Source organism: Dromiciops gliroides, chromosome 4 (assembly GCF_019393635.1).
Source record: "Dromiciops gliroides isolate mDroGli1 chromosome 4, mDroGli1.pri, whole genome shotgun sequence".
Taxonomy (NCBI): Eukaryota; Metazoa; Chordata; class Mammalia; order Microbiotheria; family Microbiotheriidae; genus Dromiciops; species Dromiciops gliroides.
This window is the reverse complement of record NC_057864.1, coordinates 65,676,520-65,704,286: the sequence shown is the minus strand read 5'-3', so window position 1 is coordinate 65,704,286 and position 27,767 is coordinate 65,676,520. Positions and strand designations below refer to the sequence as shown.

General features: G+C 42.8%; 1 protein-coding gene across 1 annotated transcript; it reads left to right on the top strand.

Moving 5' to 3' along the window:
- SERPINC1 (serpin family C member 1) lies at positions 1–27,379 on the top strand. Its single transcript, XM_044001846.1, has 7 exons — positions 1–160; positions 7,643–8,015; positions 14,139–14,354; positions 15,444–15,581; positions 21,515–21,911; positions 23,961–24,025; positions 27,129–27,379. The coding sequence occupies exons 1-7, from the start codon at positions 108–110 to the stop codon at positions 27,303–27,305; spliced, it is 1,419 nt and encodes a 472-aa protein (XP_043857781.1). The 5' UTR covers positions 1–107; the 3' UTR covers positions 27,306–27,379.
- The last annotated feature ends 388 nt before the right edge of the window (positions 27,380–27,767 follow it).

Sequence of the window (27,767 nt, the reverse complement as noted above, 5' to 3'; positions counted from 1 at the left end):
CCTGATTCTATGAGCCACCCCCTACCTCCGGGAATTTCAGCCTATATGAAGGGAATGAAGCAGGGTCCAAGAATACACCAGTCTCCATTTTCTCAGGTCTGAAGAGGATGTTGGGCACCATGCTTTTTCATGGGGAAAGACCTGGAGATCGTGGAAGAAGGTAAGAGGAATCTCGAACATTTTCTCAGTGGGATTTCTAACTTACCTTGGGAGAGCTGACAGCCCCATCCTGGTTTGCTAGGTTCAGGGGACTGACTCACCTTCTATACACCAAAGGTCTTTTTGGAAGGTGGGATCCTGAAGAACTTTATCCAGAGGGGAGTAAAAATATTTTTTCAAAGAGTTCCTGCATATGCACAGTGAGATTATAGTCATCTCAGAGTCTCCTCATTTTGCATCTGAGGGGTAGCATAGAGCAAAGCTTAAATTGTGGGTCTCGACCCAACATGGCGGGGGCAGGGGGTCATGTAACAACTGAATGTGAGAGTTGTGAAAATTTTGGCAATGTTCGATTTGTATACCTATTTTATATACCTATGTGCCCAGAATCATGTAAAAATTTCTTGGGCAAAAAGGGGTCAACGAGTGGAAAAACTTTAAGAAGCCCTGGCATGTAAGTTATTTCCATGGAGGGAGTCAATACCACTGGGGTTTTCCCTCTGAGAAGTTGCAGATCAGACGAGGTTTATATGTAATATACTCCTGCTCTCTCTTTCTGCTGTGTTGTTGCCCATTTTGAGTTTTCTTGCCAGAGATACTACAGTGGTTTGCCATTTTCTTCTCCAGCTCATTTTACAGATAAGGAAACTGAAGTAAACAGGGTTAAGTGATTTGCCCAGGGTCACATAGTAAGTGTCTGAGGTCACATTTGAACTCGTCTTCCTGACTTCAGGACTGACATTCTATATACTGTTCTACTTAGCTGCCCCTTTCTGCTACCTTCTCCCAACTCCCAATGCCTCCCCCTCCTCTTCTTGTTTCTAGACTCTCCAAGCTTTTAGATTGCCCTCTGGCTATCCAAAACTAGAAACCCAGTCTTGCCATCCCTTGCAGTGCCCACACTACCTTGGGGCAAGTTAAAGTCCAGGAATAGAGTTGTAGAAAGACTGTTTAGGAGCCTGAAAGCCAAAGGCCAACAGAGCCTGGCACCCTGGATTGGTAGGGGGAAGCTTGACTTCTGAGATTTCTTTTGTGTGTCCCGTATGGCTTTGAGTTTCTAGCTTCCCACCTTTCCCATACTAACGGTGCTTCCCGTATGGGATCAGGATCAAATAGAAAGGAGAAAGAGATAAGAAAAAGAGTTATGGGGTACACCTTAGTGATCACCTTGAAAAGCCTCCCTCCTACCTACAGCATCCCTGACAGTGGGCCACTCAACCTCTGCTTGGACACTTCTCTGATGAGAGTTTATTGACTCACAAAACAGGAGATTCTTCTTTTTGGAAAGCTCTAATTGAGCCTTTTCATTTCTACCCTTTGCTCCTGGTCTTGCCCTCTGGGACCAAGCAGGACAAGTTCTAGTCCCTCTTTCATGTGAAAGTTTTTCAAATAACTGAAGATGGCTATCGTGTCCCCTCCTGCCTCCCCAAGGCCTTCTCAAGACAAGAGTCCAAGTTTCACATGTCCAGGATTCCAGATTCTTCACCATTCGGGGCCCCTTCCACCAAACATCTTTCATATTCTTTGTCAATGTCCTGCCTAAGATAAGGCATCCTGAACAGAACATATTTCCAGTTTACTGACCTGAATGCCTTAAGGGTCCAACACATAGTTCACTGTTTGGGAAACAATGGGAATGTAATAAATACTTATTGACTCGAGTATAGTGAAACTTTTTTTTTTAACTTGTCCTCCCTACCTCACCCAGGCTAGAAGAGCTGATTGCACTACCCATCTGCGTGGGAACTTTGACCTTGCTCTGTTTATGACATAGGCCAAATTGCTCATCCTTATGCAACCCAATCCCACTTATGCCTCCCCCACAAAGGCTCATTATATTAATGCCAAATGGTGGGCATACTTAGGCTGCAACAGGTTACTTAATGAATCTCACAGGAAGAACAAAGTAAAAGCTATTTCTTGTCAGAGAGACAGGACTGGAAAAGTAGGTGTGCTGCTCATGTAATAAGAATGAGGAATATAACTGGTTAAAAAAAACAATTGCGGGCAGCTAGGTGGCGCAGTGGATAGAGCACCGGCCCTGGATTCAGGAGGACCTGAATTCAAATACGGCCTCAGACACTTTACACTTAATAGCTGTGTGACCCTGGGCAAGTCACTTAACCCCAATTGCCTTACCAAAAAAAAAAAAAACACAAAAAAAACCCAATTGCACTGATATGCACGCAGTATCAACAGATACAAAGGGAAGTATCTGGCAGCTGGTGACTGCTATGGAGGGCACGAAAGTCACACAGGACAAGAAGGTATGGGGGTGTTGGAAGTGTTGGAAGGGGCATTCATATGGATGAGGTCACAAGTCCATCAATATCAAAGGGCTGACAATACAGAGAGTATCTAGTAGAGGATGCCTTGGGGACTGGGGACTATATCATAGAAGGATTGGTTGGAGGGAATGGAGATGTTCATCCTTAGAGAAGACTTGGGGGTAACTTGATAGATGACAAAAAGTGGAGTAAGTTTGCATCACTGGAGAGTCTTTGAGAGAAGGCTGATTGGCCAGGTGTTGGAGTTGCTGTGGAGGTGATTCCTACTATGGTAGTGGTTGGTCATAGGACCCAGAGCTGGGAGGAACCTGAGATCAATTAGTGAAAACAGCTGAGAGAGAGAGAGGAGAGAGACAGAGAGAGAGAGAGAGAGAGAGAGAGAGAGAGAGAGAGAGAGAGAGAGAGAGAGAGAGAGAGAGAGAGTGAGAGAGAGATAGAGGAGAGAGAGGAGAGAGGAGAGAGAGAGAGGAGAGAGGAGAGAGAGAGAGAGAGAGAGAGAGAGAGAGAGAGAGAGAGAGAGAGAGAGAGAGAGGAGAGAGAGAGGAGAGAGAGAGAGAGAGAGAGAGAGAGAGAGAGAGAGAGAGAGAGAGAGGAGAGAGAGAGAGGAGAGAGGAGAGAGAGAGAGAGAGAGAGAGAGAGAGAGAGAGAGAGAGAGAGAGGACCCTTAAAAAAACTAAGTTTCTTCTCAGTTCTGAAATTCTTTGATTTCTAGAATAGCTTCTCCTTTGGACAGAAAGATACTATTCAACCATCAATTGGGAATGCACCTTGAAGTTTTGTTGTTGGTATTCTAGTAGTGGGGATGAATTTCTCCTAATCCAGCCAGATGCTTACATGTTCCTCCTTGTAACTAATGGCATACGCCTGAGCTTGGACTGTAGCTATCCTCTGGGATCAAGCAAGAAAAAGGTGACTACTTCTTACCCATAGAAGATGCCTTATTCATCTGAGGGCAGGGACTGTCTTTTGCCTCTTTTTGTATTCCCAGCGCTTAGGGCAATGCCTGGCACGTGGTAGGAGCTTAATAAATATTTATTGATTGACTGATTAAGAGAGAGGCCTAGGAAAGGACAGGGAGAAGAACAGGCCCAGGCACCCTAAAAAAATTCAACACCCTGAAGGCAACTCTGTATTAATTCAGCAAGGTCGGGAAATGAAATGCTTTGACCAATCAAAAGTTCTGGGCAAGGGGCAGCTAGGTGGCGCAGTGGATAGAGCACCGGCCCTAGATTCAGGAGTACCTGAGTTCAAATCTGGCCTCAGACACTTAACACTTACTGGCTGTGTGAACCTGGGCAAGTCACTTAACCCCAGTTGCCTCACCAAAAAAAAAAAAAAGTTCTGGGCAGAAGTGTTGCCATGTTTGCCAATTTATAAAGTCATAGTGAAATCTAGTTAATATCAGAACTATCCTTAACACAAAATAATCTTTGATCAGTTGAAGGAACAGAGGATGTTTGGCTTGGAGAAGGTGGAGACACGAAGAGCCTCGTTGAAGGCTCTGAAAGGCCATCATGTCTAAACCTGTGATTCTATGATTAGATTTGTTCTGTTTGGCTCCAGAGAACAGAACAAAGTGTGTGGAAGGGGCAGAGAGCCAGATTTCTGCTGATGTACATAAGGACATACTTCCTTGTTTGTTTGGGGGTTTTTTTTGTTTGTTTTTGTTTTTGCAGGCAATGGGGGTTAAGTGACTTGCCCAGGGTCACACAGCTAGTAAGTGTTAAGTGTCTGAGGCCGGATTTGAACTCAGGTACTCCTGAATCCAGGGCCGGTGCTTTAACCACTGCGCCATCTAGCTGCCCCGACATACTTCCTTGCTAAGCCTGAGATTCTGTAATTCTAATTTTGTGATTGATTATTCAGAAGGCACCCCAAGGTTCTGCACACCTTAGGGTTATCATCATGGTACTGTTCATATAGGGGTGACAGACAATTCATGTAGATTCTGGCTGATAGGATACCTGATAAAGCTGTTTTTACTAAATGTGAAATTTAAGCGGATTTAGCAGTCTGTGGGGTTGAAGCCTGCCCCATACCATGTTCCAAACTCAACAGCTTGGAAAGGCAAAGAATGAGGCTTGGCCCTATCTTAATAATAATAATAATAATAATAATAATAACGCATTTATATAGCACTAGGGGGCACAATAGATAGAACTCTAGGCCTAGAGTCAGGAAGACTCATCTTCCTGAGTTCAAATCTGGTCTCAGACTCTTACTAGCTTTGTGACTTTGGGCAAGTCATTTAACTCTGTTTGACTCAGCTTCCTCATCTCTAATGAGATATAGAAGGGAATGGCAAACCATTCCAGTTTCTATGCCCCAAACAAATCCAGATGGGATTACAAAGAGTCACACGACTGAGAACAACTAAACAAGAAATTATAATGCACTGTACAGATAGATGTTAACTCATTTGATCCTCATGCAAACCTCAAAAACTATGTGCTATTATTATCATTTTACAGATGGGGAAACTGAGGCTGCAGGTGGTTAAATGACTGCTCCAAAGTCACAGAGCTATTGTCTAGGGTGAAAATTGGAACTCACATCTTCCTAACTCTAAGTCCCTTGCTTTTACCCACTATACCAGCTAGCTGCCTATTAATACCCATTCTTCAGCTCTGATCTCCCCTTTTACATGAATTTCTTTACCTTCTCAGGTCACAGTGATCATGGGGGCCTCATCCATACCTGGGGGGGGGGAATCTTCTCTACAACCCATTTTTAAAATTTTGGTTCTGGAGGTGATAGGAAGTAGCTGGAGTTTAATTAGCTGGGATGTGCCTTGATTAGATCCAGATTTTTGAGTAGCTATGTGGAGGATGGGATAGGAGAGGAAGGAAACTTGAGCCAAGGAGACCAATTTGGAGACATCTTATTGTAATGGTCCAGGCTAAAGATAATAAGGGCCTGAACTGGCTCAGGAGTAGTTAAAGGAAAGTTAGTAGTTAATGGAAAGAAACAAGTAGAGAGAAGGGGGCAGATGTGAGAGCTGCTAGGAGGAAGCAGTAGGACTTGGCAACTGATTGGATAATGTAGAAAAGCAGGTTGGAGGCAGACTGGCAAACAGAGGAATTGGTATTAATTCTTTTTTTTTTTTTTTTTAGTGAGGCAATTGGGGTTAAGTGACTTGCCCAGGATCACACAGCTAGTAAGTGTTAAGTGTCTGAGGCCGGATTTGAACTCAGGTACTCCTGACTCCAGGACCGGTGCTCTAACCACTGCATCACCTAGCTGCCCCCTGCCACCTATTAGAACATTTTGAGTCAGATGTTCCATAGACACCTCAAACTCAACACTGACCCAAAGAGAACTCCTTATCTTGCCCACTAAACTCACCCATCTTCCAAATTTCCCTGTCTCTGGAAGTAAAGCCTGTCTCCAAGGTTTGCTTCTCACATTTCTACTCAGTTGCCAAATTTTGTCACTTCTTCATATCTTTCGCATTATTCCTTTCTCTTAACTTACACAAACACTACCTCAGTTTAGGATCTCATTGCCTCTAACCTGGACTATTGTTAATAGCTCCCTAATTGACCTCCAACATTCAATTCTCTCCCTTCTCTAAATCCATTCTCCACACAGCTGCCAAAGTGGTTTTCTTAATCACAGAACTAAGTCATCCCACTACTCAATAAACTCCAAAGGTTCCCTATTACTTCTCAGGTCAACTATCAGAAATCCTCTCCCTAGAATTTGAAGTGCTTTGAAACCTGGACTCAACTTACCTTTCTAGCCTCATTCTTTATGGGGGAAGGGAGTATCCCTTCACAGTCTTTGGTCTAGATTAATGTAGTGGTTAGAGTGCAGAATCTGTAGGATAGTAATACCCGAGTTCAAATCCTGCCTCAGAAGCTTAGTAGCCATGTGACCCTGCGCAAGTAATTTTTTTAGTGAGGCAATTTGGGGTTAAGTGACTTGCCCAGGGTCACACAGCTAGTAAGTGTTAAGTGTCTGAGGCCGGATTTGAACTCAGGTCCTCCTGACTCCAGGGCCGGTACTCTATCCACTGCGCCACCTAGCTGCCCTTGCGCAAGTAATTTAATCTTGCTCTGCTTCAGATGAGTTTCCTCATCTGTAAACTGGGAATAATAATAACCCTTCCTCACTGGGTTATTATGAAGATCAAATGAAGTAACATATGCAAAGCATTTTTGCAAGTTGCAAATGCTTTTTAAGTGCTACTTATTATGATGATTTTTCTCCTTGGTATCTTTGTACAAACCTGGAAGGTGCCCCCTCCTCACCTCTGCTTATTGGAATCCCAAACTTCTTCCCAAACTTAGTTCATCAGCCACTTTTACAGGCTGGGGGTATTTCCCCTCGCTCTGCTGAAATGACATTGTCCATGTTTGTACATGTATGTGACTTTTCTGTGTTTGTTTTTTCTTCCTAATAAGTCCCTTGAAAGCACCAAGTAATTGGTGTTTAATAAATACTTGTTACTGAGTAAGTGAATGGACCTGGGAGGGGGGCATCTTCCTCTGGATCCCCCTCCAGGGGAATCATATGTTCTTTCTGAAATGTGGTGCTCAGAACTTCAGATATGGTCTGAATTGGGCAGAGTTAAGGCAGGACAGTCACTTCTCTTATTCTAGATACCTTCCACCTCTTTGTTAGGTGCCAGGGATAGAAGGGTAGCTATAGTGTAGACATAGCTCTCAAGAAGCTTGCAAAGGAATGTGGGAGAAAGGTGAATAGGCAACGCTGATACCATGGAGAGTGAGGTAAATGCAAAGGACAAGTCCAGAGGAAGTCTGAGGAAGAAGAAGTCACTTTCACTGGGCTGGGGGAGCTGGTCAGGGGAGGCTTTATGGAGGAGAAGGAACCTTAGTTCACTTAGGAAAGGAAAGAAAGAAAGGGATTAAAATCAGTTCAGTTGGGTTAGAATAAAGGGTCTGCGAAGGGGAGTAGGATGAGACTGGAAAAGACAGAGATGTACTCTGAAGAGCCTTGAGTGTCACAATCAGTTTGGTTTCATTCATTTAGCAATGGGAAATCACTGAAGGGTTTTGAGTAGAGAGGTGAGAATCACGGTGTCATATAGGTAGCTGAGAGATGGGTGGATTGGATAAAGGAAAGGCAGGAAGTTCAGTCATCCAGGCAGCTATTACAAGTTGTCAGAGATTTGTGGGATGAAATTGCTGGTCCCAGTGGCTTGCTTGACTTTCCTTTCTGTCTCCTTTTAGAAAGCTATGTCTTCTTTCCTTGCTGCTCGTTGGCTTCTGGGGCTGCGTGACCTCACATAGGAACCCTGTGGGTGACATCTGCACCGCCAAGCCTCGGGATATTCCAGTAAACCCCATGTGCATTTATCGCCACCCGGAGAAGAAACCTTCAGAAGATGAGGGCTCGGAACCCAAAAAGGTCCCGGAGTTGACCAACCCACGAGTGTGGGAACTGTCTGAGGCCAATTCCCACTTTGCCACAGAGCTCTACAGACAGCTGGCAGATTCCAAGGACAACAATGACAACATCTTCATGTCACCTCTCAGTATCTCCACGGCATTTGCCATGACCAAGCTGGGTGCTTGTAACAACACACTTAAGCAACTCATGGAGGTAACCAAAGAGTGATTTCTAGTCCCAGCTCCTCCTGGGTTCAGGTCTTCAACCAGGAGCCTGAGGTCACCAATGAGTTTTTCCTTCATGTACATGAAGTACTCTTTTTTTTTTTTTTTTTTTTGTGAGGCAATTGGGGTTAAGTGACTTGCCCAGGGTCACACAGCTAGTAAGTGTGTAAAGTGTCTGAGGTCAGATTTGAACTCAGGTCCTCCTGACTCCAGGGCCGGTGCTCTATCCACTGTGCCACCTAGCGGCCCCACACTTTAAGTACTCTTAGGGGAGCCATCTCTTTAGAAGAACAAAGTGGTAGATTTTCTCGTAAAAGAAATCCTTTTGTAATGCAAATGATCAGCCCCAGATTTATCATTTTTGTAAACTAGTGTTTCTTAAAGTGAGATATTCTTCTACTTCCTTATCTGTCCTTCAAGCTCAAAGGGCTAGCTGTGGATGAGGTTTGGATGGATGAAGTTCAGGAAAGTTAAGAGATGCCCTGAGGTACAGTGATGTACTGGTGAAAGCACTGGGTTCAAAGGCACAGCTCTTATCCCTACACTTAATACTGAATACAAAACACTGTTCTTGATGTTGCGGGTACAAAGGCAACATTTTTGGGGGGGTGCAAAGACAACATTTTTTAAAAACCCCACATTCATTGAATTTGAGTAGTTTTCATTCTGTTGGGTGGATACAACATGTAAGCAAGATATGTCTATTTGAGGAAGAAGAAGCAAACCTTCACTGCTAAAGGGATCAAGAAGAAGGACTTCCCCATAGGGCACTGATTCTTAACCTGGGGTCTGTGAACTTTTTTTTGGTAATATTTTGATAATTATGTTTCAGTATAATGGCTTTCCTTTATAATCCTGTATATTTCATTTTATATTTTTTAAAAAACTTATTCTGAACAGGGGTCCATAGGCTTCACCAGAAGGGACCCATGATACAAACAAGGATAAGAACCCTAGACCATGAAGACCAGAGATTTGAATGAAATCAAATCCAATAAGGATTTTTAAGTACCTACTAGGCAGACAGTGCTATGCTAGGCACTGAGTAGAAATATCTCATACTCTACAAGAGGAGGAACTGTCTCCTCTTATATCTATTCATTAATTCAATTATTTACAATATTTTTAAAAATTGAGTTCCAAGTTCTCTTCCTCTCTTTAGCCCACCTATTGAGAAGGCAAGCAATATGATATCAATTATACATGTGAACTCATGTAAAACATATTTCCATATTAGCCATGTTGCAGAAGAAAGAAAAAAGTAAACTTCAGTCTGCACTCAGGGTTCATCAATTCTCTCTCTGAAGGTAGATAGCATTTTTCATCATAAGTCCTTCAGAATTGTCTTGGATCTTTGTATTGTGGAGAATAGCTAATTATTCACAGTTGATCATTGTACAATATTGCTGTTACTAAGCACACTGTTCTCCTGGTTCTGTTCATTTCACTTTACATGGGTTCATGTAAGTCTTCCCAGTTTTTTCTGAAACCACAATTTGTTCGGCTATTCCCTAATTCATGGGCATCCCCTCAGTTTCTAATTCTTTGCCACTACGAAAAGAGCTACTATAAGTATTTTTGTACAAATAGGTCCTTTCCCCTTTTAATTGATCTGTTTGGGATCCAGACCTAGTAGTGGTATTGCTGGTTTAAAGGGTATGCACATTTTTATAGCCCTTAGGGCATAGTTCCAAATTGTTCTCCAGCATGGTTAGATCAGTTCACAATTTCATTAACAATGCATTAGGGTCCCAATTTTTCCACATCCCCTCCAGCATTTGTCATTTTCCTTTTCTGTCTTGTTAGCTAGTCTGACAAGTATGAGGTGGTAGCTCAGTTATTTTAATTTGCATTTCTCTAATCAGTAGTGATTTAAAGCATTTTTTCATATGCCTATTAAAGCTTTGTCTTCTTTTTCTGCCTGTTCATATCCTTTGACCACTTATCAACTAGGGAATGGTTTGATTTTTTCATAAATTTGGCTCAGTATCCTATGTATTTGAGAAATGAGGAACGTCTCTTCTTGAAAAAATGTCTTCATACTTTCTCTGAACATATAATTTCCAAATAAAATATCCCTAAACTTTTATCAGAAGTTGCTAGGAGAACCTCTTTTCCTGAAAGGGGTATGTGTGGGGAACCTAGTATTCAGAGCATGATGGGAAACATGGGAACCTACACAAAGAGAGGACTTAGGCCCTCTGGGAACAACTAACTCAACCCTTTACTTCAGAAGAGACTGGAGGGGCAGCTAGGTGATGCAGTGGATAAAGCACCGGCCCTGGATTCAGGAGGACCTAAGTTCAAATCCGACCTCAGACACTTGACACTTACTAGCTGTGTGACCCTGGGCAAGTCACTTAACCCTCATTGCCCTGCAAAAAAAAAAAAAAGAAGAAGAAGAAGAGACTGGAGATTTGCAAACACTGGGGGCCACATTGCCTTTTCTGTGTCTATTTCTAAAATTATTATTGGACTTTAAAATGTCCAAGCCTTTAACAAAGCCCCGTGTCTCTGCTCAGCAAGATCATGGCTATGATCCTAACTGGGAGAGTGAGAATCCTTGAAATATTGGTTCCAAAACAACCTTCTCTAGGCCCTCTCTCCCACTGCAAGGGGTGGGCCTGGCTTATGCATGCCTTCCTGGAGGTATGTAGCCAGGCATGGTTTGGAGAGGGGAGTTGGTGGAATGTTATAGTAAAGGGCTCCTTCTCAAAATGGAAACTTGGAATGAAGGCGTGGGCTAGGCGGTGGGGGACTAGTCTAGGGTCTAGGGACGATCACACCCTCCCCTCCACCAAAACAAATAAAAACTCAAGAGTAGCTTATATGTAAGGGAGAAATCAGGTTAGAGGAAAGTCATAGTCACAGGCAGTCTGAAGGCTGGAGATAAAGACCTTAGCAATGTGGACTTGAAGGTTCCTTTATTTGGGTGGGGGCAGGTTGTATATGTGTGAACCTTGTGTCTTTTTTTGTCCGAACCAGCTAGAAGAAGCATCTTCTTTCCTCCCTGTTCTCTAGCCCAGCTCCCTGTAAGAGACAACCCCTCAAATCCAACTGTCCCGGGTGACGATGGCCAGCTCACAAATGGTTTAAGGAGAGTTGCCCCTTGTTTCCTATCACAATCCGGAATAATGAAGGACAGAAAAGTTGGTTATGCTCTTCCACTTTAGAAGCAGATACAGTTTCACTTGGGATGTCAGGATAGATGCCTTTTTTTTTTTTTTAGCAACAAACATTTATTTTTTCCAGTTCCATGTAAGGGTAGTTTTCAACATTCATTTTCATAAGATTTAGAGTTCCAAATTTTTCTCCCTCCCTCCCTTTCCTCCCCCCTCCACAAGATCGCAATCAGGTTATATATGTACAATCCACAAGTGTTCTTTTTTTTTTTTTTTTTGCGGGGCAATGGGGGTTAAGTGACTTGCCCAGGGTCACACAGCTAGCAAGTGTCAAGTGTCTGAGGCTGGATTTGAACTCAGGTACTCCTGAATCCAGGGCCGGTGCTTTATCCACTGCGCCATCTAGCTGCCCCCACTAGTGTTCTTTTTATCAGTTCTTTCTATAGGGGTGCATAGTAAGCTTCCTCATTAGTTCCTTGGGATTGTCTTGGATCATTGCCTTGCTGAGAGTAGTTAAGTCATTCACAATTGCTCACTGAACAACTCTGCTGTCACTATGCACAATGTCCTTCACTATACATTGATGTTCATTACTCTTTCAAGGCTTTTGGGGGATCATCCTGTTTGTCATTTCCTGTAGCGCAAGACCATTCCACTACAATCATATAACACAGCTTTTTCCATCATTCCTCAATTGATGGACATTCCCTTGATTCTCAGTTCTTAGCTTCCACCAAGAGTTGCTATAAATATTTTTGTACAATTTTCCCCCCTTTTCTCTTTTTCATGATTACTATTATTAACCTTCCCCATGATATTTATTCTATTATCCATCTTCTTTCATCCTATCACTCTTCAAAAGGGATTTGCTTCTGTCTGTCCCCTCCCCTCCTCTGCCCTTCCTTCTTTTGTCCCTCTCTCTTTATCCCCTTCCCCTCTTATTTTCCTGCAGGGGTAGAGAGATTCCTCCACCCAGTTGAGTGTGTATGTTATTCCTTCCTTGAGCCAATTCTTTTTTTCTTTTTTTTTGCGGGGCAATGGGGGGTTAAGTGACTTCCCCAGGGTCACACAGCTAGTAAGTGTCAAGTGTCTGAGGCCAGATTTGAACTCAGGTACTCCTGAATCCAGGGCCTGTGCTTTATCCACTGTGCCATCTAGCTGCCCCCTCCTTGAGCCAATTCTAATGAGATTGAGGTCTTTGAGCCAATTTTGATGAGTGTTAGGCTCATTTACTACCCAGATTAAATAGATTACTCCACCCAGTTGGGTATGTGTGTTAGTCCCTCCTTGAGACAACTCTGATGAGTTTAAGGTCTTTGAGCCTTTTCTGATGAGTGTAAAATTCATTTACTGCCCTGCTCCTCTCCCATCTCTTCCCCCACTCCATAAGCCTTTTCCTATTTCATTCATGTAGGATTTCACCTCTGCCCTTCCCCCTCCCCTAGTGCATTCCCTTCACCCCTCAATTTAACCCTAAAGATGTCATCACCTAGCTAGGTGACACAGTGGACAAAGCATCACCCCTGGACCCAGGGGGATCCCAGCCAAAACTGGCCTCAGACACAATAATGAAAATATTGCAAGCTGCCAAAAAGTAAGAATTCAAGTACTGTGGAGCCCCAGTCAGGATAGCACAAGATCTAGCAGCTTCTACATTAAAGGACCGGAGGGTGTGGAATATGATATTCCAGAGAACAAAGGAAATGGGATTACAACCAAGAATCACCTACCCAGCAAAACTCAGCATTATCTTTCAGCAGAAAAAAAGGCACTTTAATGAAAAAGAAGACTTTCAGATATTTGTGATGAAAAGACCTGAACTGAATGGCAAATCTGACTTTCAAATACAAGACTCTAGAGAACCATAAAAAATTGGAGCTGGGGGACATACCTGGGGTCGTACAGTGGGCAACTGTCCTGTGTCTGAGGATAGACTCCTTAAGGAAAGAAAGGCAATATATGAGTGGGTGAAGCTTGAATCATTAATGGCCATGGCTATAATTCCACCATTGGGGGGGGGTGTGAATTTTGGGAGGGAGGCAATTGTGGGGTTAAGTGACTTGATCAGGGTCTTTCAGCTAGCAAGTGTCCGAGGCCAGATTTGAAGTCAGGTTCTCCTGACTCCAGGGCTACTCTATCCATTGTGCAACCTAGCTGCCCCTTAACTGCCATTTTGACCCAAGTCCTCCATTCACTTTTTTAGGAAGAAACAGAACTCTTTCTAACACAAAGTCTCAACTATAGGAGAGGCAACATGATGTTGGTGGAACATCTTATTGCTGAACTGGGATTACTGAACTATACCAGAGTTTGAATCCTGACTCTTACCCATGTGACCTTTGGCATGTTATTTAATCTGTCTGGGCCTTGAGTTCTTCATCTGTAAACAAAGGGGTTCAACTAGGTCCGGACTTCTTAAACTGGGGTCCATGGAATTTTTTTTCCTTTTTTTGGTGGGGCAATTGGGGTTAAGTGACTTGCCCAGGGTCACACAGCTAGTAAGTGTCAAGTGTCTGAGGCTGGATTTGAACTCGGGTCCTCCTGAATCCAGGGCTGGTGCTCTATCCACTGTGCCACCTAGCTGCCCCATACATTAATTTTTTAAAAAATATTTTGACTTAAAATATATTTTTGGTTTTGTTTTTGTGGGGCAATGGGGGTTAAGTGACTTGCCCAGGGTCACACAGCTAGTAAGTGTCAAGTGTCTGAGGCCGGATTTGAACTCAGGTACTCCTGAATTCAGGGCCAGTGCTCTATCCACTGCGCCACCTAGCTGCCCCTTAAAATAAATTTTAATATAGCTGGCTTCCTTTGTAACCCTATGTATTTTATTTTATACATTTAGAACCATTATCTACTGGCTTCACCAGGCTCCAAAGGTGGCACAAATGCAGCTAAGAACCCCTGCATTAGGTGAAAAATAAGGTTCTAGTTTTATATTCCTGTGAGCTCCTCTGCTGTCCTTTAGCATCTCTGTTTGATTTCTTTAGGTGTTCAAGTTTGATACAATCTCAGAGAAAACATCAGATCAGATCCACTTCTTCTTTGCCAAGCTGAACTGCCGGCTTTATCGAAAAGCCAACAAATCCTCTGAACTGGTGGCAGCCAATCGCCTCTTTGGAGAACAGTCACTCACCTTCAATGAGACCTACCAGGATATCAGTGAGGTGGTATACGGAGCCAAGCTTCAGCCACTGGACTTCAAGGTGAGTTGGATGGGCGCCATTCTTTCCATCAGAAGCCTTCCCAAGGCAGTGGAGGGACTATCATAAACAAGAGCCCTTGGGATTGTTCCCTGAAGATGTCATGCTCTGCCTTTAAACAAGATGGGCCTGGAATAGACTCATGAGAACAACGCCGGCCCCTTTGTTGTTTGTTGTTGCTCATCCTTCATTTTTCAGAGAGGACCAATGACATCAGGGGGTGATGTCTTGATTTGTGTGAGTGAGTTGCGTAAAATCATCAGCCTCACTCACTCATCAAAGGCCAGTGGCAGGACAAAAGCCGGACTCCTGGCGGTGGCCTGGGATGCAGTGGGTGACGTTGGCATCTTCAATGTCTGACCAAGCTCCAAGCACTCCACGGTGCCTGATTCAGCGACCTTCATGGCCGTTGGAACAAATTGTCCTAATCCACCCATTCCGACAGAGGAAGTCTTCATGTGCTTAGAGCAGACATTCCCCTAACTCACTGACAGGTTTGAGGCCTATCGGTTATCCTTGACTTGGTTTAACCCATCCATCTGCCGAGATGTTTTACTGGAGTGTGGCCACTGTGAATGTTACAGTTTCTTGGAGCCACGGGTGAGAGTTGGGTGGCAGGTGGACACCCAAGATGGATGGAGCCCTAAAAAGGGCTCAGCAAGCCTCACACTAGAGGGACTGGTCCTCCCTGAATACCTCCCTGAACAGTCACCTTAGGGGACTAGGAGAGTTATTAAAAGGACTGTTTCTCAGGTTTTGCCAATTTCTCTTTTTCTCCTCTTAGCTTGTTTGGACCATAAACAGTTGGGGAAATTTGTTTTTATTTGGGATTGGAAGCACAATAGCTTCCCTGAAAGGCCTTATATTAAACAGTCTACCCAATTGGTTCTTTTCATTGATTATCCACATTCAAATATATACTCTGGGTAGTTGTCTTTTGTTATTTTATTGAAAAAACAAAATACTCAAGGAATTTGCAGGAAAATAGACAAATGAGAACAATCTGTACTGTGCTTATATGTGCTGTATAAAGAAACGAGTGGATAAAATATGAGGGAGCATGTATGTTTCATTTTTATTCTGTCTCTTTAGAGTAACCCAGAGCTGTCAAGAGTGACCATTAATGACTGGGTTGCAAACAAGACCGAAGGGCTCATCACTGACGTCATTCCTAAGGATGCCATCACTGACCTTACTGTCTTGGTGCTGGTCAACACTATTTACTTCAAGGTACTTAAAAAGTTAGATGCTCAAGAAATCCAGGGGTCTAATTTCCTCTCCATCTTCCCATAGCGAAGGTTTTGGGGGTGAGAAAGAATGCTCACCCAGAGACTTGGGACTAACCTCTTAATGAACACACCACTATTGCATTTCCTTTTTTTTTGGTGGTTGGGGGGTGGGGATGGAGCAGGGCAATGAGGGTTAAGTGACTTGGCCAGGGACACACAGCTAGTAAGTATCAAGTGTCTGAGGCCAGATTTGAATTCAGGTTCTCCTGAATCCAGGGCTGGTGCTTTATCCACTGTACCACCTAGCTGCCCCCCGCTATTGAATTTCAATCCATTTCCTGATCTACTGTGTGCAAGGCACTGTTCCAGGACCTATGGGGGAATGTAAAGATAAATCAGTTCCCATCAACTAGGAGAGAGGAAAAGTCATGGGACAAATAACTGGAATGCAGGCTAAAATACACAAGTGTCATTGGAGTGCTCCCAGAAGAGGATGTGATTACTAGGGGATCAAGGAAGGTTTCATGGAGGGGGCACTATTTGAGCTGGGTGTCAAGCATGGAACTGGGAAGGCAGAAAGAGCTGGGGAGAGGTGGTAGGCATGCTGCCAGAAAACTGGGCCAGGGGGTTGGGGGCCAAGAAAGTAGCTTATGTTCAGTCGCAGCTGCTAGGATGGGATCTGTGGAGCAAATACAATAGTTTCCTCTTCAGGGTTTCCAAGTAGGAAAGGCTGTAGATATCAACAAAATTAGCACATTACTTGTTTTTTGTTTTGTTTTTTTTTGTGGGGCAGTGAGGGTTAAGTGACTTGCCCAGGGTCATACAGCTAGTAAGTGTCAAGTGTCTGAGGCCAGATTTGAACTCAGGTACTCCTGAATCCAGGGCCGGTGCTTTATCCACTGCAACACCTAGCCACCCCCTAGCACATTACTTGTGCAGTTTGTTAATATCAATCAAGTCTTTGCGTGTGCCTGTGTATCTATACACATGTTCACATATGAACGTATGTGTAGATATACCAACACAGAGCAAATCAACACAAGCAACCTGTAGAGTGCGTTAGTGGTATCCTGTAGACCATATGTGTCAAATTCATATAGAAATGGATCCTTGTGGGTAGCATATTGATTTAGAAAACCACAAGTTAACACCATCTATGTTGTATTCCATTTTTATTTATTTTGTTAAGTATTTCCCAGTTACATTTTAATCTGGTTCTTCCTGGCTAATTTAACTTCCTCTGGTGTATACCCTTTAGACTCTTTATTAAAGAATAAAGTGAAAAAAAAGAACAAAGTGAGGGTGTTTGCTCCCTGGATCCTCACCTTCTTCCTGACTCCAAAGGAGAACACTATTAGCTAACAGCCAGGCTTTTGGCTATAGTCTAGACCCTGGCTATGCCAACAGAGCTCAATTTCTGGGAAGAAATTTGGGAAGACTTGAAATACAGACCCCAGTAATGGACAGTGTATCTTTCATTTGTATTGAGGCCCATTACCAGAAGGTTTTCCATGAGGTGAATTTCTGCCAAGTAGCTCTTGAAATGCCAAGGGGTCTGTGCCATTGGAGAGTGTATCCCCACTAGGGAAATCATAAGTTTTTCAGGATGTCAAGGTACATATGTTAATGAACAAAGATAGAGCTCCTTCCATCTCTGGGAGCTCTTTCAAGAACTCATTGGATGTATATGAGTGTGCCCGTCTGTTCCAGCTTCCTCATCCAATGTAAGTGGCAGACCCATGAGGCCAGCAGTCTTTAAGGATGGGAAGCATTATTCCAGCAGGTTGATGCGAGACTGATCCATTGACAGACAAGAGAAGGTGGGCATCAGGCAGGCAGGGGATGGACAGGGCATGGTGGTGGTGCTGAAACAAAGGGCTAGGTAGAGGAATCCTTAAGCCACCCCTGGCAGCGTCTGTGACATCCTGAATGCACCATGACAAATGCCCGGGAAGATTTCTGCATAGCTGCTCTCTGATGGGCCCAAGTCACCCACCAAGGCCAAAATCCAGTTGAGATGAAGAAATGAACTTGTCCTCCCAAGAACAATGAAGTGCATCCCTTTTCCTGTTCCTCCAGTGGTAGCCACTTATAGGAGGGAGGAGGAGAACAAAAAGAAAGATGCAATATGGCATACTGGGTAGAGACCTGGCTTTTGTCAGGAGGACCTGCGTTCAAGACCTACCTCTGACATAAAGGCTGTAACCACGGCAAATCCCTTTACCTCTATCTCAGGCAACTTTCTAAAATCACAAATTGCTGAATAGTTGCCTCCTTTGGCATACGGTAGGTGCTTAACAAATGTTTTTTGGCTGACTGACTTACCTGCATTAGTAGAGGAAGTTTCTACATTGGGAATTGCCCATACCAATGAAATCACAAGTCTAGTCCCAAGTAAACAAATAAATTAGGATGATTTTAAAGTAATGAATAGTTTTGTAATAGACAAAATAATTAAATGAAACAAATCCTTAGCATTGCTGAGTCTCTGACAACTACAGAAACTCAGCCACTCAAAGATAACAGTTACTGGGAGAGATGGAAGGACAAGTAGGTGTCAAGAATCACCTCCTTGGGGCAGCTAGGTGGTGCAGTGGATAGAGCACCAGCCCTGGATTCAGGAGGACCTGGGTTCAAATCCGGCCTCAGACCCTTGACACTTACTAGCTGTGTGACCCTGGGCAAGTCACTTAACCCCAACTGCCTCATCAAAAATAAATAAATAAATAAATGAAAATCACCTCCTTAAAAAAAAAATTTAAGAAAAAAAAAAGAATCACCTCCTTAGACTCAGTCAGTCAATTAGTCAATTATAGGCTACGAAAATGAACTGGACTTTCTACTTTAAAGAAGCATAGAATTCTCTAAGGACCTTGTAAATCATCTGGTCCAACTCCCTCATTAAAATTTTTTAAAATTTCATTAAATATTTCTCAATTACATGTAAACTTTTTTAACAATCAGTTTAAAAAAAATTTGAGTTCCAAATTCACTTCCTTCCTCCCATCCCTCCCCCTTTAGTGGTGCAGTGGATAGAATGCCAGGCCTGGAAGCAGAAGGATCTGAGTTCAAGTCTGGCCTCACTGACACTCGGCAAGTTACTTAACCCTGTTTTCCTCAGTTCCTCATCTGTAAAATGAGTTAGAAAAGGAAATGGTAAATCACTCCAGTATTTCTGCCAAAAAAACCCTGAATTTGGATCATGAAGAGTCAGACACAACTGAAAAATGACTGAATAACATACATGTGATGTCATGTAAAATATATTTACATGTTAGTCATATGCAAAAGAAAACAGACCAAAAAAGGGTCAAAAAAGTATCTTTCAATCTGCACTGAGGGGTTATTAGTTTTTTTTCTAGAGGTAGATAGCATTTTTCATCCTTTTGGAATTGTCTTGGATCACTGTATTGATCAGAGTAGCTAAGTCAATCATAGTTGATCATTGCACAGTGTTGCTGTTACTGTATACAATGTTCTTCTGGTTCTGCTCATTTCACTTTGTATCAGTTCATATAAGTCTTCCCAGGTTTTTCAGAAACCATCCTGCTCATCATTTCTCATAGCACAATAGTATTCCATCACAATCCTATACCATAACTTATTCAGTCTTTCCCCAATTGATGGGCAATCAATTGATCAATCCCCTCAATTTCCAATTCTTTGCTATCACAAAAAGAGCTACTATAAATATTTATAAATAGGTACTATCCCCTTTTATTTGATATGTTTGGGATACAGACCTAATTTCTATTATTTATTAGTTTACTATTATTTAGTATTGCAGGGTCAAAGAGTATGCATAGCTTTATAGCCCTTTGTGCATAGTTTCTAATTGTTCTCCAAGAATGGTTGGATCAGTACACACCTCTACCAATGGTACATTAATGTCCCAGTTTCTCCATATCCCCTCCAACATTTCATTTTCCTTTTCTGTCATGTTAGCCAATTTGATAGATGTGAGATAGTATCTGAGAGTTGTTTTAATTTGCATTTCTCTAATCAGGAGTGATTTAAAGCATTTTTTAAAATGTGACTATTGATAGCTTTGATTTTTTCTTCTGAAAACTGCCTGTTTATATCCTTTGACCACTTATCAACTGGGGAATGACTTATATTTTTATAAATTTTGCCTAGTTCCCTATATTTGAGAAATGAAGTCTTTATCAGAGAAACTTGCTGTAAATGTTCCCCCACTGTTTCCTGTTTTTCTTTTAATTTTAGCTGCATTAGTTTTGTCTGTACAAAAGCTTTTTAATTTCATGTAATCAAAATGATCAACATTAATTCCTGTGATTCTCTCTGTTTCTTGTTTGGTCACAATCTCTTCTCTTATCCACAGATCTGACAGGTAAATTTTTCCATGCTTCCCCGATACACTTAGGATATCACCTTTTATGTCTAAATCATTTATCTATTTTGACCTCATCTTCCAAACCCCTCATTTTAACAAAACTGATGCCCAGGACTATTAATGACTTGTCCAAAGTCACACAAGTTATTTAGATCAGATCCAGGATAAAGATAAAAAGATGCATAGATAGAGTGAGAGACAAGAGATAAGAGAGACAGAGAGGGAGAGAAAAGGAGGTGGGGCTGGGCATTTATTAAGCACTTACTGTATTCTAGTAAGTGCTAAGTAAACAAATAAAAGTAAATAAGACAGTTCCTTCCCCCAAGGGGCTTTTTTTTTTTTGGGTGGGGCAATGAGGGTTAAGTGACTTGCCCAGGGTCACACAGCTAGTAAGCATCTGAGGTCACATTGGAACTCAGGTCCTCCTGAATCCAGGGCCGGTGCTTTCTCCACTGTACCACCTAGCTGCCCCCAAGGAGCTCATATTCTAATAGATAAAACAACACTTAAAAGGGAGAGAGAACTAGGGAAAAATGGGGAGAGGGGGTAGAAGGCTGACATAGGTGGTAGCCTGGTTTGGAAATGATGGCCCAGGAAGTGATGTGGAAACCCAGTTCAGAGCAAGACGAAGTAAAGACACACCCAGGTCCTTCTACTCCAGACCTAGATATAGGCAGTTATGTAGTGTAGTAGATAACACACCTGGCCTGGAGGAAGGAAGACCAGAATTCAAATCCAGCCTCAGATACCTATTAGCTAGCTGTGTGACCCTGGGCAAGTCACTTAATTTGTTTGCCTCAGTTTCCTCATCTCTAAAATGAGGATAATACTAGCACCTACCTCCCAGAGGCATTGTGGGGATCAAATGAGATAATTGTAAAGAACTCAGCACAGTATGTGCCTGGCACATAGTAAGTGCTTTATAAATGGTTACTATTTGGCACATAGTAAGTGCTTTATAAATGTTCACTATTTGGCACATAGTAAGTGCTTTATAAATGTTAACTATTATTATTATGAGTGCTTTTTCCAGGGTGTCACACTGTCTCTGACAAACCCAGGTTTCCAACTTGGTGACACCTGGGGCAGTAGGTATGAGGGTAATGGGAAATAAATTAACCAGCCATTTTAGAGAAGGGGATGGAGGCTGGGGAGGAACAGAGAAGATCTCCCTCTTGCACAAATATCTAATGGGAGGCACTGATTGTGGTACTGATTTACCTGAGAATGATGTGACTTCCTTTAGGGGGAAGTCCTGGATGTGGTCTATCTAAAGGGCTTCTAGCACTGAATTAAGAGTGCAAATGGGTGGCTTGCCTTTTCATACTTTTCTAAGAGAGGAGTAGTCATGCCGGCTCCCCCTAGTAGTCTGCCATTATGAAAGTGTGCGTAGCATATCAGAGGGCCAGCCATTCCCTGCTTAGTTTCTAGAGGAGGAAGAAGATAAGACTTGGGGAAGATGGAAGGGAAGTCCTGGGGAAGAGGGAGGTTTCACATAAGGAAAGAGATGGATTCAGCCTCTAATGGAGACCGGACTTGTGGCTCGTTTGGGAGCCGTGACTTCCCTTCTCATCCCTCAGGGCCTGTGGAAGTCAAAGTTCAGCCCTGAGAACACCAAGAAGGAGCTGTTTTACAAGGCTGATGGAGAGCAGTGCTTGGCATCCATGATGTACCAGGAGAACAAGTTCCGCTACAGTCACGTGAAGGGCAGCAGCCAGGTTGAGGTGCTGGAGTTACCCTACAAAGGTGACGACATCACGATGGTGCTGATCCTGCCCAAGCCTGACAAGCCCTTAGAGAAGGTGGAGAGGGACCTGACGCCTGACATCCTTCGGGAATGGCTGGAGAGCCTGCAGGAAACGGTGCTGGCAGTCCACGTGCCCCGATTCCGAATCGAGGACAACTTCAGTGTGAAGGAAAACCTACAGCGGATGGGCCTGGACGATCTTTTCACCCCAGGGCGGGCCGACCTTCCAGGTGAGTGTGAGCGTGTTTGTGGAAGAGGGCTGAAGGCACCATGAGACTGAGCTTGAGACCCACAGAGACAGAGGCGGGACTGATGGCCAAATGGTCTTCTTCCTTTGACATTCACTCCAAAGGATGCTAGAGCCACCAATTGCAGAAAGAGAAATGGAAAAGCACCTTTAGTTTTTTGGGTTACTAAGGCAAGGACAGCTGAAGCTATTTGAGAATTTGGCATGCTTTATCATTGGTTCTGGTTTTATAAAATTTTACCCCTCCAATCTATCTTTTTAGAAGGAAGGAAAGAAACAAGTATTTATTAAAGACTTACTGTGTGTTAAGTGCTTTACAAATACTATCTCATTTGATTCTCACAACATCCTTGGGGGGTAGGTGCTATTGTGTGTGTGTGTGTGTGTGTGGCAATTGGGGTTAAGTGACTTGCCCAGGGTCATACAGCTAGTAAGTGTCAAGTGTCTGAGGCTGGATTTGAACTCAGGTCCTCCTGACTCCAGGGATGGCGCTTTATCCACAGGTGCTATTCTAATGCCCATTTTACAGATGAGGAAACTGAGGCAGACAGAGATTAAGTGACTTGCCCAGGGTTACCTAGCTAGTAAGTGTCTAAGATCACATGTGAAATCAGGTCATCCTGACTCCAGGTTCAGTTCTATCCCCGGGTCAACCAGTTGTCTCATTGAATGGTGATTACATTTATTCTTAAAATCAAATGCATCGGGGCAGGTAGGTAGCTTAGTGAATAAAGCACTGGCCCTGGATTCAAGAGGACCTGAGTTCAAATCCAGCCTCAGACACTTGACATGTACTAGCTGTGTGACCCTGGGCAAGTCACTTAACCCTCATTGCCCTGCACCCCCCCCCCCAATCAAATGCATCTAAATAGATGACAAATAAGCTCCTAAGAAGGAATATTGTTGTTCAATGGTTTGTCATCTCTTACTCTTTGTGACCCCATTTGGGGTTCTCTTGGCAGAAATCCTGAAGTGGTTTGCCATTTCCAGTTCCAGCACATTTTACAGATGAGAAAACTGAGGCAAACAGGGTTAAGCAACTTGCCTAGGGTCACACAGCTAGCAAGTATCTGAGGCCAGATTTGAACTCAGGAAGATTAGTCTTCTCGACTTCAGGCCTGGTGCCCAGGCACTGTAGCACATAGCTGCTTGATTGATATGGATATACTTATTTTTTTTAGATCTGGCCAACAAGGGAATTTTGCCTTACTATATTTGTTACAAAGACTTTTTTTCCCCTTTTTCAATATATGTGTGTGTGTGTGTGTGTGTGTGTGTGTGTGTGTGTGTGTGTAAGATCATAGGTAGAAAAAGAAAAGGCAAGTTTTGGTTAATTAAAAAAATTTGATTTTGAAAATAAGGGCACAAAACAGTATAATAAAGAACTGAAAAAAAAATGGTGAGTGGAAAGAATAAAGTTTTATAAAATTAACTAAACCAAACATAGAATGTTACACATTATGAAATAGATCCAGGAGTCGCTGTCCTAATGACTTTCACAATTGTGTGCTTTTCCATTTTTCTTTCTGGGATTTGTCTAACTATAGCATTTTTGGAATGTCAGGGGAAAGGGCATTTTAATATCAGGTGTTTTTCAGGGTAAGACTTTCATTACATCTGGAAGTCTGTCAATTGCTGTCACCTCCATTTACAGAGGGGTGATGGGTTTTGTAGTCTGGCCTGCCCAAGATGATAAAGCACCCTCATAGATGGTGTGGCTTTGCTTCTGTTTTTTTTTTAGAAATACAGCTTTTGTGCCATCCTGTATTTGTGAGCACAAATTTAAGTTCATTTGAGCCAGTCTAAATGACTATTTTTCAATGTGTGATAATGTGTTGATAATGTCAAGCTGGACGGGCTGCACTCATTTACTTCAACTGAATCTAATAAGCCTTTTAAGTGCTGACTATGTGCAAGGCCTTGTGCCAAATTTTTAGAAATACTTGAACTCTTTGAGGGGCTTCTCTCTTGGGAGTAGCTAGTTCCCTTGTCTCAGGATACAGTGTTTCTATTGCCTTTTTTTTCCCCCCAGGGATCCTTGCAGACGGCCAGGGAGACCTTTTTGTTTCAGATGCATTCCATAAGGCATTCCTTGAGGTTAGTAGATCTGCCTCTCCATTTCTTACTTTTCTTACTGGGCTTTGTTCTCACTTTACCCAACTATGTTTCCCATAGATCTCTAACTCTGCAGTGTCTGCTCCATGGGTGGCTATGGGTGTAGGAAGATAGCAAGGGTATCTTGGTTATGACCAGCAGGATCTTACCTTCACAAAGTCATGAAGGTTTACAACATTTCTGTGTCCCCAAGCCGCCAGCTCCTCCTTCCCTTTAGGGTCAAGTACCACTGAATTCCCCCAGAACTGCCCTCCCTGACAGTGCCTAATACAATGCATCTCTTCCTTCCACCATTCTTAATTTAAAATGTCCCTGTCTTTAATCCAAGCCCTTCATAGCTTTTCCAAGTAACTTCATCTATAATCTAATACATTTATCTGTTTTTGATGTGTTGACAGGGTAACTACAATTTAGTATTTTGGCCTTCTTGGGTAATTTACTTGGATCTTAACAGGGAACGTCAAGGGCCAAATGGGTGAAGAACGTGCACATTTCAGAAGTGTAGCTGGTTGAGGTAGATACCTTTCTTGGGGTGAAAGGGTTAGGTGCTGCTCAGATTATAACATGGAAGCAACTACCTACTCCTTTGTAGAGGGCTGACCCCAATGATCAATTAAAAAGCAGGCTAATAGTCTCTTAGATGTGCAAGCCTTAAAAGAATGGCTTTTAACCACTGAGGACTCAACGTACATCAAATTACTATGCCTTTTGCCCTACAAATAAAATTTAAACAGAAGTAGGGAATCCTTATTATCAGTATTTGCAAGTTCCTGAAAGAGGCCAAGTTCTGAATACAGAAAGTGGGAGGAAGTAATAGATCTCTGACCTTCAACCCCATGAAAAATAAAATGACATCTCCATTCTGACAGCCTTCCCACTAAAGTGTATACCTATGCTATAACCCACCTGATAGATCCTGCTCAAGGTCAAAAAATCATTTGCTCCTAGTGCTTCCTTCCATTCCCCATTCCCACCCCCCCAAATTTGTATTTATTTTGTATATCAATCAATCATTAAGCATTTAAATGTTTCTTATGTGCTAGGCACTTAAGCTGGAGTCATCTTTAAACACAACCTAATGGTGTGAATGTTGAGAGGGAAGGCTGTGCTTCTTTACCTTAAGTCAACTGATAAATCAAGTATGCAAAGCACTGTGCTGCATTTTTTTTTTTTTTTTTTGGTGAGGCAACTGGGGTTAAGTGACTTGCCCAGGGTCATGAAGCTAGTACATGTCAAGTGTCTGAGTCCGGATTTGAACTCAGGTCCTCCCGAATCCAGGGCCGGTGCTTTATCCACTGTGCCACCTGGCTGCCCCCTCTGTGCTGCATTTTTATAAACACTGAAGAAAAACTCAAAACTTAGAGCTCTAATTCTTTTTTGTGAGTTGCGAAAACTTGTTATCCTGACATACACATTTTGCATATAGTTATGTGTTAATATATGCTGTCTTCTCCCCAAAAGAATGTAAACTCCTTGAGGGCAAGGGATTAAGGGATGTTTCATTTTTGTCTTTGCCTCTCTGTCACCTAGAAGGGTATGTGGTGCATAGCTGGAGATTAATAATTGCCTGTGGTTGGTTGATATTGATAACCATTAGGGCCACAAAAGTTTGACTCCTTTACACTAAGTGGGAATTGGTTCTCTGACCTTTCAAAGCCAAATGTCTTCTCACTGACTGGTTCGTGGTTCTCCTTAGCTCAAATCAGGGATGATCTGACTACATTTGTCTTCTTATAAGCCCTATTTCAAAGTGTGTTGACTTTGATTTTGCATGGCCCTAAAAGGCTCATCTGGTCATTTAAGTTTACATAAGTTTCACAGGAAGCTGAAGGCATCAGAAGTAAAATATAAACAAAAGTTGTCTGTCCTTGGTTAGGTTTTATAGTCTGGTCCTTTTTCTGGCCAAGCTTTTAAAATTTGTCTCATTATTGAGCTAATTTGGGTTCTCTATGGGGAACTTTGCTACTATCAGCAGAAGCCGAAGGGGTTCTGAACTGATGCTGGGTAATTCTGTTCCTAGGACCCCAGCTAGACTCTTCTGACCCACTCAGGGGTTCTTGGAATATCACCGGAAGAAACCGAAAAACCAATTTACTCTATGCCACTTGTGGCCACTAAACCATAATATCAATTCTCTGTGGGTCCTAGAACTGATCTGCTATGAGGTCCTGAGAAGCTGACATGATCTGATGTCAGCTTAGAAACCGAACTACCACAGCTGAGGAGATCTTAATCTCTGGGGAAATAATTGATAGAGCCTCATTTAGTTTGCTGGCCTTGAGAAATCTGCCAATTCAGCATTGTTCTAGTTTCTGCATTTGGCTCTGTATCCATCACTGAAAATATGAAACACTCTGTTGCAATTTGCTTTCACAATGCCCATCCTTGCAAAAGCCACCAAAAAGAAGTATGACTTGATTGAGCTGCATGGAAACCCATGAGAGTATTCAGCTGCAGAGAGCAGAGTTCCACTTGGGGGCAGAGCACAAAGAACTTGCTCAAGTAGCATCAGTTGAATTTTGGGGCCCAGGCAAAACTTTTTTTGAGAAGTCCACTCTTTCATGTGTCACCTCCAGAAATCCCCTCGCTATTCACCAGGCTAGGAGGCCGACTCCCTCTTCTTAGAGGTCTCACATCCTGTGATGTGAGAAATTGTGATCTTATTGCCCCAAGAACAAAATCATAGTTCACTCAGATTCTTCCTGTGAGAGGCAGCACAACACAATAGCAAGGCACTGACAGAACAGACAGATGCCACCAGGGCTGTCTGGTGTTCTGAGGCAAGGTGGAGATTTCTGGACCTGGGCATGTTTGGATGGTCCTGCAGCCTTGCACGTTGTGAGCACTCAATGCATGAAGAAAAGGGGGGATTTCACCAACCCTAGCTTTTTGCACTAGAAGGGCAGGTATGTTTCTGTTATGCATGCACTTCTGCTCCAACCATCCAGTTTCACCTGTGAGGACTAAATAGGCTTCCTGATGGGGAAAACCCAGCAGCATTTTAAAGAACTTAAATGGAGAGCCAGGAAGAACTGTTGCCTGTTTATGTCAGCTAATGGGACATCTTTCCCTCGTCTAACGGCAGGTAAACGAGGAAGGGAGTGAAGCTGCTGCAAGCACTGCCATTGTGATTTCTGGTCGTTCGCTCAACTTCAACAGGGTGACCTTCAAGGCCAACAGGCCTTTCCTGGTTCTGATCAGGGAAGTTGCTCTCAATACTATCATTTTCATGGGTAGAATATCCAACCCTTGTGTGAACTGAGGTGCACCTGCTCTTTTGTACCTCTCCCTAACATGGTCTGTGGATACCAGTAAATAAAATGTTGACTATTCCCATTTTTGGTTACATGTGAACATTTCATCTACAAAAACCATTGAAAAGGGGAGGGAGAAGGTGCCTACTACTGGTGGGGTTCCTGCAAAACCATCTGGAGTTTATTTATTTATCTAACATTTTGAGTTCCAAATTCTATCCCTCTCTCATTCCCTCCCCCAGGTTGCAAGCAATCAGTACAGGTTATACATGTGCAATTATGTAAAACATTACCATAAAAACCATTTGGAGTTGAAAAAGTGCAGCAGAAAGATGATGCTGCCTGTCTGTGAAAGACCTCAGACATGGCCAAGGAACAAGGGATTCATGAAGTTACAGTATTTCTACCACATCTCAAAATGTAAAATTATTTAAAATAAATTCAGTTTCTACATACAAAAAAAAAAAGAG